This window comes from Lynx canadensis, chromosome C1 (assembly GCF_007474595.2).
Source record: "Lynx canadensis isolate LIC74 chromosome C1, mLynCan4.pri.v2, whole genome shotgun sequence".
NCBI lineage: Eukaryota > Metazoa > Chordata > Mammalia > Carnivora > Felidae > Lynx > Lynx canadensis.
In genome coordinates, this window is record NC_044310.1 from 68,417,569 (window position 1) to 68,430,464 (window position 12,896).

Here is a 12,896-nt window from a genome sequence, read left to right on the forward strand (position 1 = left end):
AAAAACAACTTGAGTAAAACAGCTATGATATATTCTTGGCAGTTTATCATATCAAAGACTGTAGAGTCATAATGTATGTGCATGAAAAAGTCACTGCTTTCTTATCTCTGTGGTGTACTCTTAAATAAAAAAAAAAAAAAAAAAAAAAGGCTTTGTCCTGAAAGTTTTAGGAGTGATTTCTAGAAGCAGGTTGATATGGGGATGGGTTACTAGAAATGAAATATAAATAATGTGACAGTGTTATCAATATATGTTCTATGTTGGTTTTTATCAGGCTAATAGAAACAGAAAGCCTCTGTTTGGCTCAGAATCCTTGTTCACTCCAGCCGATTTTTCTCCCTGGTATATCCAAGTAATAGGAAGCATGCTGAGGCTGACAGTGGAAGTGTGCCACGCTAGTTTTGTGTGATAGATCAAAATAATAATACCCGATTGCATTTTGTTTTATTATGTGAATTTTAGAAGTTTCTTTTGGGGGGGTGGTTATTTTCTAATCCTACTCCTCTGGGGGCCGTATCCTTAATAAATCATACCTTGAAGAACTAATTCACATACATAGGACAACAAAACGAAAAACCCTGTAGTTTTGTAGAATAGAGGTTATTCAAAAGCCATGACTACCAGTTTTAGTTGCAAGAGCTTAAAAAAAAGGGGGGGGCCTGTCACTAGCTCGTAATAGACAGTGTTGGATCTGAAAACTTTACAAAAGGAAAGGTGTCGGGAAAGTCTGTTTTTAGGTAGTAATATTCTGAATTTCCTTTTTAGCCTGTTTAATGGGGGCAAAGAAATAACTGCTGAACTGTATAGAATTTGTCATACTGAAATTTTCAGTTCACCTTTAAGGTGTTAGTTAATGTGTGAAATGTAATAATTGGTATGTTGCCCAGGACATAGATCTCAGTGGGAAAAGAATAGCCTTCTTTCTTTGGCAGGAAGAGACTACTTAAGGAATATGATTAGGCTAATGATCATTTTTGATTCCGCTAGAAAAGTACAAATGGTAATAAATACGGAGTGTTTCAAATTAATAAAAACTTGTCAGCAGCGAGTTATGTGTATGCGTAGTGAGTTTCAGCGTGACCTTAATTTCTGACCAGTGTCATTTTCAGTATCTCTCAAATGAGCTTCTCTGCCCAGATAAGACTAATAAAACTACTTAAATTACAAATCAGAAGCTGACTTACACTATGCAAATGAAGTGAGTTCCCACTTGGTGACAGAGGATTCATTTGTAACTTAGATTAGAGGCTCCAGTCTGTATTTCTTGGTGACTAATGAATCTGGCCTCAGCAGACCAATTTCTGTTCCACTCTAGTTAATGGCTGCAGCAGTATCACTGTGAGCATTTTGACTATTCTATCTCCCATTAGAGAGAGAAAAAAGCCTTTAACGCTACTTGGAAGTATCTTCCACCTGCCAGGAAGGTCGTGGTGGCTTACAAGGCAGACAGAACGAGGATATTAAGATGGATTAAGCTAATTAATCTTACTCTGACAGTAGCTTCAAACAACTTTTCCCCTTGCTTATTCCAATATCGTAACGCAAAGTAGCGATTTTTGTTGTTCTTTGCACGATGTATGTTCTTTTCCCTCAGTGATTACCAATAGATCAAAACAATTTATATATGGCCTTAATGACATATTTTGACTAGGTAAATGGGATAGAGTAAATAAACTTAGTGATTTCAGCTCTCCAAGCCACAGTCAATGTACGCTGTAGTTATCAGTACAAAAGCCTGCCTTCAGTTGCTTAACTGACTGGGTTGTATTTTTATTTAATGTTATTTTGTTGGTAATAAATTGAATCTACAAATATGAACATTTACAACTTGGATGGTTGTGAAGACCTTATTCTACTTTTCTGTTGTCCTAAAATTATTAGTATAGGCTTTAAATATTTGGATTGTTCTCTTGATTCTTTTAAAAACAGATCATTGTTTATGAACTAAAGTATACTCTCAAGTGTTTTCTAGCTGGACAGGGAATTGGAAGAGTGAAATGCGCACAGATAATTTATAAACTTTGAAATCATCTTGGTTTTTTTCCCAAAGGTAATAAGTAGACAGTGGTATAAGGCACTATTTTGATTACTGTTTTAGTTCATGTTCTAAAAGACAGTGTGGTTTAACTTTTCAAGCATAAATATCAGGCTATTCTAGAGATCTCAGGGCTTTCTATTTAGAACATTTAAATCTTGAGGTTATAGGTAGGAATGACATGTGTGTAAGAGTAATTCCTCAGGTTAAGAGCTGACGTTGGTTGTACTTCTCTTTGACAGTTGAGATACTATTAGATGAGTATAAACGAGCCATCTTTTTACGTTTACTCATTAAAATCAAATAGTGTTCTACTAATCTTCAGCTCCATTTTGAGATGGTAAGATATGTTTCAAGTTGGCCAGGTAGATGTTGTTCAGGTGCTCTTCCATCTTGAAATGAGAGTAAATCATCATGACAGATAAATATCACAATTGTCACTAGTCAGTGAGTGAAAATCACCTTGGTACTAGAAGCAGTCAAAACTAATGATAGTTTTCTAATGGATGCAGGCAATTGTCGACACAGTGGACAATCTTCTGAGACCTGAAGCTTTGGAATCCTGGAAACACATGAATTCTTCTGAACAAGCGCACACAGCAACGATGTTGCTCGATACATTGGAAGAAGGCGCCTTTGTCCTGGCTGACAATCTTGTAGAACCAACCAGGGTCTCAATGCCCACAGAAAATATAGGTAAGTGAATATATTGTCAGCTTTAACTTTGATTTAGAAGGTACGTGTTTAAGAGAATGATGCTTCCCTTCTGAATCTGTTTTTTCCCAGAGCCAAACTTCTCTTTTGTCAAATTACAATTTATTGATCACACTTCATAAAATTAATGCAGAAGCCAAAATCTTTCTGTATCTTTTAAAAGTTGGTTTTATGTAGGTTTTTTTTTTTCCAACTGAAAAATCATTAAAGAAGTTTAGAGTACTTAAATGCCAGAATATGGATTGCGTAAGTAATGAAAGTGCTTGCTGTGGAACTGGGGAAAACGCTTTCCCATTTTATATAACATGTTCCTAATGAATTTAAATTACTTTCTGGAATGTATCCTCCCGGTCAAATATTTTAGGCACACAGAATTTGAGCCAAATGTTTATACTAAACACAACTGCCTTCAGGTGAAAATGTGGTCAACGAACTACATCTCCCATAATGCAGAATATACATGCTTCATAGATTGCAAAATAGCTGCAGATAGTTTCGAAGCACAATTTAGCATTTAAATGCTGGCCGTGAGAGGTAGGAATTCACTTTTGATGATATTTGAAAAACTCAGTAAGTACAGTAAAATTATATTAATATAGGCTTGAATGATTTAGAATTGTTGGTTATTCAGAGAGGGTGAACTCAGATGACGTTTATAATATCTTAGTAAAGCAAAAAAGTTTCCCAAGAATAAATATAAACAAACAAACAAAAAACAAAAGGGAACACAGACTATTCCTTCCACCAAAAGAGTGCATTGGTGCAATAGATACTGGAAAAAACTATGTGGGATCCCATATCTTATTGCCTAATTGTACCTGCCTAAATCGTGGGACTTCATGTTTTAAAATGCAGAAAATAAAGGTGTATAAATCAGATTATGATAATTGCATTTAAAGTCAAAGGCTTAAGTTTATTTTAAATAACTGAATTTTTAGAAAGAAATAAAGTGTTATTAAAACCATATGTTTTTGTGTACTCTGAGCTTTGGGAATGATAAAGAACTCAGTAACCTCAAATTAGGTGAAACGAGGCGACAGTATGTAAATTGGCCTGCCGTGATCTGGGATAGCGGTCATAAGGAAAATGGTACTCTGCCACAGCCTTAGTAGTAATACAGAATGAATAAAGCTCTCTGTTTTGTCCAAAACTTTCATTATTTTTGGGTAATTTATTTGCTAGCCCAATAAGATTCCTAAGATATACATTGAACAATTCTTCTCAAATTTTTCCAGTGATATACCTATAAGGATAAAAAAGTGTAAAGTTGATCATCTTAGAGGATGAATTGTAGAAAGTATTATTTGAAGTGGCACGTTTGACTTACATTTGTTTTCAAAATCTTCTAATGGCTATTAAAAAAAAAAAAAAAACACCTGAAATTTCCCTTTTATACCCTTTCCAGGTATGCAGAAATATTTGATGGGCCAGGCTGATATGCTGTGCTCCCATCAGCTTCATCAGCTTAGCATATATACAGGACACATTGTTAATTAGATATCTGAGATAATTATATGGCAGCTTGAGACCTAGTCTGAAAATGTAAATGTCCGGGAATATTTTTTTTCTAATACCTGTTTTCAAGAGTTCTAAAGTATTACACTTCATGCTGGTTTCTTTTCTTTTCTTTTTTTAAATTTTTACCTGAAAAAAGACAGGGCACCTGGCTGGCTCAGTCAGTAGAGCATGTGACTCTTGATCTTGGGGTTGTGAGTTCGAGCCCCATGTTGGGTGTAGAGATTACTTTAAAAACTAAAAAAAAAAAAAAAAAAAAAAATCTTAAAAAAAATAACAAAAGACATTGTTGGTGAAGTTTGTTATAAAATGTAGTACACATGTACTTTTGATTTCTAAAATACAAACAATTTGGTGGCAAATACCATCCATGATTTAGTATGAGGAAAGCATTTACCTTTTTCCTGGGACTTGTTCTCTTTTTAGACATGAGGACTAAAATAGCCCATTATTCCTTTATGTCCTCACTTTCCCAAAGCTCTTAACTAAATTTAGGGCATGGCTACAATATCTTAGGTATTAAGACAATTTGATTTGACTCCTTAGCGATTTCTCCTTGAATCCTTAGTTTAACTTTATTGTGTGATTTACCCTTATAATACATGACCTCATAAAAATTGTATAATTATATCTATAATTATATTTTTGATTATAGTTTTAAAGTCAATTTGGAGGTATAATTTCTATATAATACAAGCAGTGGTTTTAAGTGTACAGTTGATGAGTTTTGACAAATGCACACCCATGTGACCAACATCACCTCAGAAGGGCCCTTGATTCTCTTGCAGTAGATCTCCTCATACCCCCAGCCCCCAGTGATCGCTGGTCTCTTTTCTGTCACTAATTTAGCTTTGCCTTTTCTGGACCTTTAGTTGAATGGCATCATGCCGTATGTACTCTTTTTGATCTTGCATTTTTTACACAGAACAATGTTTTTGAGATTCATCTGTGTTGGTAAGAGCATCAATAATGCAGTCGTTCATTTTCCTTGCTGAGTAGTATTCCATTATAAGGAAACACCACTAATTGTGTATTTATTCACTTGTTAGGCATTTATGTTGTTTCTACTTTTCCGCTGTTACTGATAAAGCTGCCATTTTCCCACGTGTTTATACTGTTTCATACTCCTAAGTGCTATGAGACTTCCAGTCACTCCACATCCTTACGAACGTTTAGGATTGTCAATCCTTTTGATTTTAGCCATATGAGTAGTTTGTAGTATCATCTCATATTGGTTCTGTTTTGCATTTGTGTAATTGCTAAGTTACTTACTACTGATAGCTGTTCAACTCTTACATGCTTATGGACCATTTCATGTATCTTTTTGTGAAGTGTCCATATATTTTGCCTATTTTTAATTGGATTGTTTGTCTTCTTAATAATGAGTTATAAAGATTCCTTATGTATCTATTATTCAAGTCTTTTGCTGGTTATAGATACTGTGAATATTTTCCCTCAGTATGTGATTTTCTTTTCATTTTCTTAATAATATCTTGAGAGGAGCAGAATTTTTTCATGTTGACAAAAAAATCACCCATCTTCGACATCTAGTTAACCCTATTTCACTTATTACTCTCACCATTGTATTTTAAAGCAAATTTTAACATCATATTATTATTACTTTCAATACTTTAAAATGTATCCCATGCATTAAAAACACAGTTCCATTGTCATACTTTTAAAAATTAACATAAACAGGTTCAAAAGATAACAAAAGTATGTTTAAATTTACTTGATTTTGCGGAGTCACCTGGCTCAGTTGGTTAAACATCCAATTTCGGCTTAGGTCCCAATCTCATGATTCATGGGTTTGAGCCCCACAGAGGGTTCTCTGCTGTCAGCGCAGAGCCGACCTCGGATCCTCCGGCCTCCTCTCTCTCTGCCCCTCCCCTCCTGGCTCTCTCTTTCAAAAATAAATAAACATTTAAAAAGTAAAAAACTAATTTATGTGGTTTTTGTAAATTTGTTAATGCTTAATTTGTTTTGACCAGGATACAAACAAGTCCCTGTGGTACATTTGATACATTGCTTGAGTCGTTTATCCCTACATCTTTTCTTTAAGCCTTTTTCCTTTTTTTGAAGAAATTGAGCAGATGATTTGTACTATGAAATTTCCCACATTCTCAATTTGGCTTATTTCTTCCCACTATATCATTTTACATAATTGATATGTACTAATAATTGGATCTAGAGGCTTGATGAGTTCAGGTTTATTTGTTAATTTGTTTTCTCCAAGAACCTTTTCATTGCATCCTGCAAAAGAGGCACATGTTAGGTTGTCTTTCTTTGAGATCTTATGACTGATTAGGTGGTTTGGGTATTATCAGCCTAATCCACCCATTATAAAATTCCCTATCATTTATTTTCCCAGTGGGCTTAGCAGCCAACATGGCTGTCAATTTAGGCTTATTTATATTGTAGTAACAAAAACCCCAAAGTCACAGCAGCTCTCAACAGCAAAGATTTATACTCCTTCAAGCCACGTCACCATTGAGGCTTGGTTTTGGCCCTGCCAAAGTCGACACCGTGTTGTTTGTACCCTGGGATCCAGCCTTACAGAACCTAGAATGTTGCTGGTCTCCCGGCATCGGCCATAGTTTTTCCTGTACGTTCTCTTTTCTTCCCCTTTCTTCTCATTGGAGCTACTACTTGGTAATGAATTTGGAAACCACAAAGACAGAAAAATATATTAAAATCCTGTCTACACCATTGGTTGTGAGTGAGACTGTCCTATGAATGAAGTGTACTGGCTGTCAGGAAACTGTTGAACAAGGCATATGTTATTCCAAGCATACAGAATATATAGATTAAGAGAATATCAGAACTGTCTGTATTCTAGTCACCCAACTGAGCCACACCTGAGCATTGCACCATCTTCGCCTCACATTTTGGGGGAGCTAGTTATCGGTAACATATAAATCCCTTGGATCCCCTCCTTCTTGATCAGATGAGTGTAACCACCATTCTTAATTTGTTTGCTGGCGTTAGTAATTTTTTTTCTAATTTTGCTCTCCAAGTATGTACGTTCAATAGTTGCTTTTTTGTGGTTTTAACATTAATGATTTTACACTGTAGATGTAGTTGTATAATTTTGCCTTGCCACTATAGTTTTCATATTTATGCACGTTGATATGTGCATCTCTAGTTTATTCGTTCAATCTAACAATACACCACAATGATTTGACTGCCAATGATAGATATTTTAGTGGCCTGTGCTTTTTGGCTGATAATAAGGAAAACCGTGAAGGTTTTTGTATATCTTCATGCTCATATGTATGTGCCTTCCTAGACATATATGGACACACACCTAGAAGTAGAATTTTTGAGTGATGGAGCAGGCCCATCTGCTTTATTAAATACCACCAAGTTGCTTTCTAATATTGTTTACCAGTTTACATTCTCACCTTTAATACCATTGTTCTTCATCAACCTCTTTGCTAAATACACTTCATTATTGACATAAGTGTTATTCTAATGGGTTTGAATGGACCACATTATTGTTTTAATTTGCAGTTCTCAGATTACTTAATGTCTTTATTGGGTATTTTAGTTTTCTCTCCTGTGAATTTGTTGTCCACAGGTTTTGCCTATACATTTATTTTTCTGTAGCTAATGTATTCTGGACACCGATTCTTTGTAGACTATATAGTTTGAAAACATTCCTAGCATCCCTTCTCTTTTTTACTTTGCTTATGATATCTTTTATTTTACAGGATAATGAAGTCAGATTTATCAGTGTGTTCTTCTAGGGTAGGACTTTTTGTGTCTTAAGAAATACTTTAATTGGGGCACCTGGGTGGATCGGTCAGTTAAGGATCCAACTCTTGATTTCAGCTTAGGTCATGAACTCACGTGTTAGGCTCTGCACTGACAGCCCGGAGCCCGCTTGGGATTCTCTCTCTTTGCCCCTTCTCTGCTTGTGCGCTCTCTCTCTCTCTCTCTCTCTCTCTCTCTGTGTGTCTCTGTCTCTCTCTCAAAATAAATAAATGAACTAAGAAAAAAAAAAACTTTCCTTTTTGGTGTCCTCAAAAATTTTCCCTGCTATGTAGTTATACTTGTAACTTTATAAATGATCTTATACTTTAGAAATGACAAAATTGTGCCTTTTTTTTTTACAATTATGTTCTAATCCAGCTGAAAATTATTTTTGTTGATGATATGAGGGAAGAAACTAATTTTTTTGTTTTCTGTTGCCTTTTTTTGATATATAGATAATGTGTTGTTTCGGTACTTTTAGTTCATAATTCATTTTTCCCCCCAGTGGTTTGTAATGATATCTGTCATTTCTATGCATGTTAGAAGTGTGTTATACATTGCTCCTTTTGTTTTTGTTTCAATACTGCTAATGTCTGGTAAGTTCTTTAAATTCTGCTCTGTGAGGAATTACTGTAGCTGCTCTTGGCATGTCTTTTCCATGTGAATTTTAAAGTCAGTTGTCAAATTCCACAAACTCAGAAAATATTACTGGACTTTTCATTAGAATTAGGCTGATTTTGTAAATTAATTTTGAAAGAAGTGTCACAGATCTATTTACTTATTGAGGTCTCCCAAATAAGACCTTGTATAATTCTCCACTTTTTGTTAGTTCTTCTAATAAAGTTCTGCATTTTTTCCATTAATATCTTGCATTTTTAAAATCAGTTTTATTCTTAGATAACTTACACTGTTTGTTTTTATTTTAAATAGTATCTTGGGACCCCTGGGTGGCTCAGTTGGTTAAGCGTCTTACTCTTGATTTAGGCTCAGGTCATGATCTCATGGTTCCTCAGATTGAGCCCCATGTCAGGCTCCACACTGACAGGACAGAACCTGCTTAGGATTCTCTCTCTCTCTCTCTCTCTCTCTCTCTCTCTCTGTCTTTCTCTCTCTCCCCCCTCCCCCCCCTCTCCCTCAGTCACTCCCATCCCCCCTCAAAATAAATAAATAAACTTTAAAAAATAGTACCTTTTTAAAAATTGCATATTGTAATTGTTTATTGTTTGTTGTACAGGATCACATTTGATTTTGCTGACTGCACCTTTGCTAAATTCTTTTACTTCCAATCATATATAGAGTCTCTCTTAAAATTACTGTGCTGTTAATTATATTTTCTGTAAATAATAACATTTTGCTTTTTTCTTAAGCTCTATAACATTTTTCTTGAATTACTGCATTAGGTAGGTCTTTTAGTACAATGTTAATAAATAAAACTCCTAATAGGAATCATCCTGACTTTAAAAAGAATGTTTCTTGAGTTTTTCATCAATCTTTGCATGTCCGTTTGGAAAGATAAGCTTTATCTGATAACAAAACCTATATCTTGGCAAAGATTTTTTTCTTTTATTCTTACTCTTCTGTAAAGTTTTTTTTTTAATAATTTAATGGGTATTGAAGTTTGTTGAATTATTTTGGCTAATAATTTTTTTCATCTTTAATTTCTTAATTTGGTGAATTACTTTAATGTATTTTGCAATGCCCTTTTGAGTTAAACTCAGTCTGTTCAGGATATTATACTTAAAATATATGTATGATTTATTAAATATTTTTGCACCCTGTTAATAAGTGAGAACATTCTATGATTTCTTTCCCTGTGCTGTTTTATGCATCAAGATTATATAAGTCTCGTGAAATGAGTTGAAAAGTATTCTTTTTCTATTTTCTGGAGCAGTTTTTTAAGAATCAGCATACATTTAGCTATCAGTTATTTTTTTAATGGTCATAGAGTTTTTCATTTATTTTAGGCAGTTTTTTTGTTTCTTGGAAGTTTTCCCTTTTATCTGTTTTTAAATTTACTTATTTATTGATACAATTTTATTTATTGATATAAATTTGATTATTGATTCTCTACAAAGATCTGTATTAATGATCCTTTTAAAATTCAAATTATTGGGGCGCCTGGGTGGCGCAGTCGGTTAAGCGTCCGACTTCAGCCAGGTCACGATCTCGCGGTCCGCGAGTTCGAGCCCCGCATCGGGCTCTGGGCTGATGGCTCAGAGCCTGGACCCTGTTTCTGATTCTGTGTCTCCCTCTCTCTCTGCCCCTCCCCCGTTCATGCTCTGTCTCTCTCTGTCCCAAAAATAAACATTGAAAAAAAAAATTAAAAATAAAAAATAAATAAATAAATAAAATTCAAATTATTAATTTTTTACTATGGACATGATTTTTAAACTTATGTAAATATATGTTGAATTAAAGCTTGAATTAAAGCTTTACTTTACTAAAATTAAAGTAAATATTTGTTGAATGAAATTAACTCTTTGTACATGTAAGTCTGTATTTGGAACTTTTCATGAGAACTCAAAGGATTTCAGTCTTTCACCCTGTCTTCTGTCTTCTGTAAGAAAAGTTAATAGTTGAGAGTCCCTTTCAGCATAAAAGGAGTGAGGTATACATTAGATGTATATTTTTCCTCTCTTCTTCCCCCCTTCTACCTCCTTTTCACATACATGGAATCTGATATAAAGAGAGGGGATCATCTACCTACCCACCTACTTAATATTTCTAAGCATGGGTCAGTAAAATAAATATTTTTAACCAGCTTCTGCAGCTTATAGAATTCTAAAATCTGTATGACTCTGATTATAAACTTGTAGTTCAGGTGCTTGACATGTAGCCTGATAGCTTATAAAAATCTTCCAATGTTATGATTTCATATTTACTACTAAGTCTATATATACTTTACAGAACAAATTTGTGAAAGATTAAAAAAATAAATTATTATCCAAAGGTAACTGTAATGGTATAAGCCCATATTTGTAAAAAGAAAGGGGGTAGGTGAATTAATCATATCTCTGTGTGTATGTGTGTGTGTACGAACACATACACACATATTTATCTAGGTATAGAAATCGCTATGCAAGAATATACACCATTAGAGTGAAATTCAGAGAAAAATGTATGGACTCTATTGAATTATTAAGAGTATCTGTTACTTTTTAAAATCTAATGGATGAAACTAATGAATTTTGTATATAATCCCTCTCATTTCATCAGTAAAATGACATATTCTAATTATTAATATAAAAAAGTTGACTTTAGTAGAACCAATAATGCTTTTCCATTCTTTTAAAAACTTAAATGAGGGGCGCCTGGGTGGCGCAGTCGGTTAAGCGTCCGTCTTCAGCCAGGTCACGATCTCGCGGTCCGTGAGTTCGAGCCCCGCGTCAGGCTCTGGGCTGATGGCTCAGAGCCTGGAGCCTGTTTCCGATTCTGTGTCTCCCTCTCTCTCTGCCCCTCCCCCGTTCATGCTCTGTCTCTCTCTGTCCCAAAAATAAATAAACGTTGAAAAAAAAATTAAAAAAATAAAAACTTAAATGAATATTGATATAAAGTATTGCAATCTTTATTGGAATTAGAGTAGACAGTGTTTATGTTATGACTATTATATTTTTGAAACAAAGTTAAACAACATTGGTCTTGTTGATTAGGTAAATGTTCTTAGTGTTCTATATCAGCCTGTTCCCTTTCCATAAATTTTTGAATGTAGGAATAAAGTACAGTGGTTGGTAAACTTTTACTATAAAGGCCCGAATAGTTAGCCTAGGCAACTAAACTACATGGTCTAAGTTACAAATACTTAACTGACATTGTAGAAATTGAGCAGCTATAGACAATAGGTAAATGAGCAAACATGGATGCATTCTCATAAAACTTTATTTACAAAAAAGAGGTGGCAGGCCAGATTTGGCATACAGGGCATAACTGTTAAGTTATGGCATACATAACTTAAAAATGTAAAGGTTATTAGTTACTAGTGAGAATTAATGGGAAGGTTTAAAATAATGCCAGAACATTTTCTCATAAATATGCTGTGCTGGTCTCACTATGTTCAGAAATTAGAGAAAACCAAGTATTGCAAAATTGAGCTATATAATCTTATTATGTATGAAAATATCATCTACATAAAAATAGATGTATACATGCAGTAAAGGCATTCAAATTTATACTTCATATTTTATTTTACCATTGTCATGGAATGTGCCTTGAAAAGTTATTTAATGTACGGAACAAAAAAAACCACTTTGAAATATTTTTGTTTATTTTAATGGTATAAATGAAATTTTAAAAGTTGTGTGCTTTTAACTCTTACGCTGTTCCTAGGATAAAAGTCAGGAATTAGTTCATGACAGAAGATACAAAATCATGGGAAAAAAAGTTAAAATGATTATATGAAATGTTTTAGAGTTATCAATAAAGGTTTAACTTAGAGTAATTTAGTTTATGATTTTGTTGAAATTTAACAGTAAAATTTTATAGGCAGAAAAAAAAAGAAGCAGTGGTTTTCCAGGCAATTATCATGTGCCGCTTTGTAGTTTAAAGAATGTCCTTTTTTCCTCCCCTTTATCTTTTGCCTCCTCCAGTTCTGGAAGTGGCAGTGCTCAGTACAGAAGGACAGGTCCAAGACTTTAAATTTCCTCTGGGCATCAAAGGAGCAGGCAGTTCAATCCAACTTTCTGCAAATACTGTCAAACAGAACAGCAGGAACGGTAAGATGGAGCAGAATCTTTTAACAAATGACAGGATTTTTTGTTCATTTATACCTGTTAATCCCCAAAATGCTGCATATTTAACTCTTAATATAACAATACTACTTATCATTTAAAAGCAGATTTAAAATAATGCCTTCCTCTTTCCCAAGAAATTTAATCCAAAT

At 34.1% G+C, this 12,896-nt stretch overlaps 1 protein-coding gene across 1 annotated transcript in view; it reads left to right on the forward strand.

Annotated features, from left to right (window-relative positions):
• The window catches only part of ADGRL2 (adhesion G protein-coupled receptor L2), a 160,173-nt gene that overhangs the window by 121,021 nt on the left and 26,256 nt on the right, over window positions 1-12,896 (forward strand). The window contains 2 exon segments of the mRNA XM_032594329.1: window positions 2,548-2,731; window positions 12,604-12,729. Of these exon segments, the coding sequence (XP_032450220.1) occupies window positions 2,548-2,731; window positions 12,604-12,729 (310 nt within the window).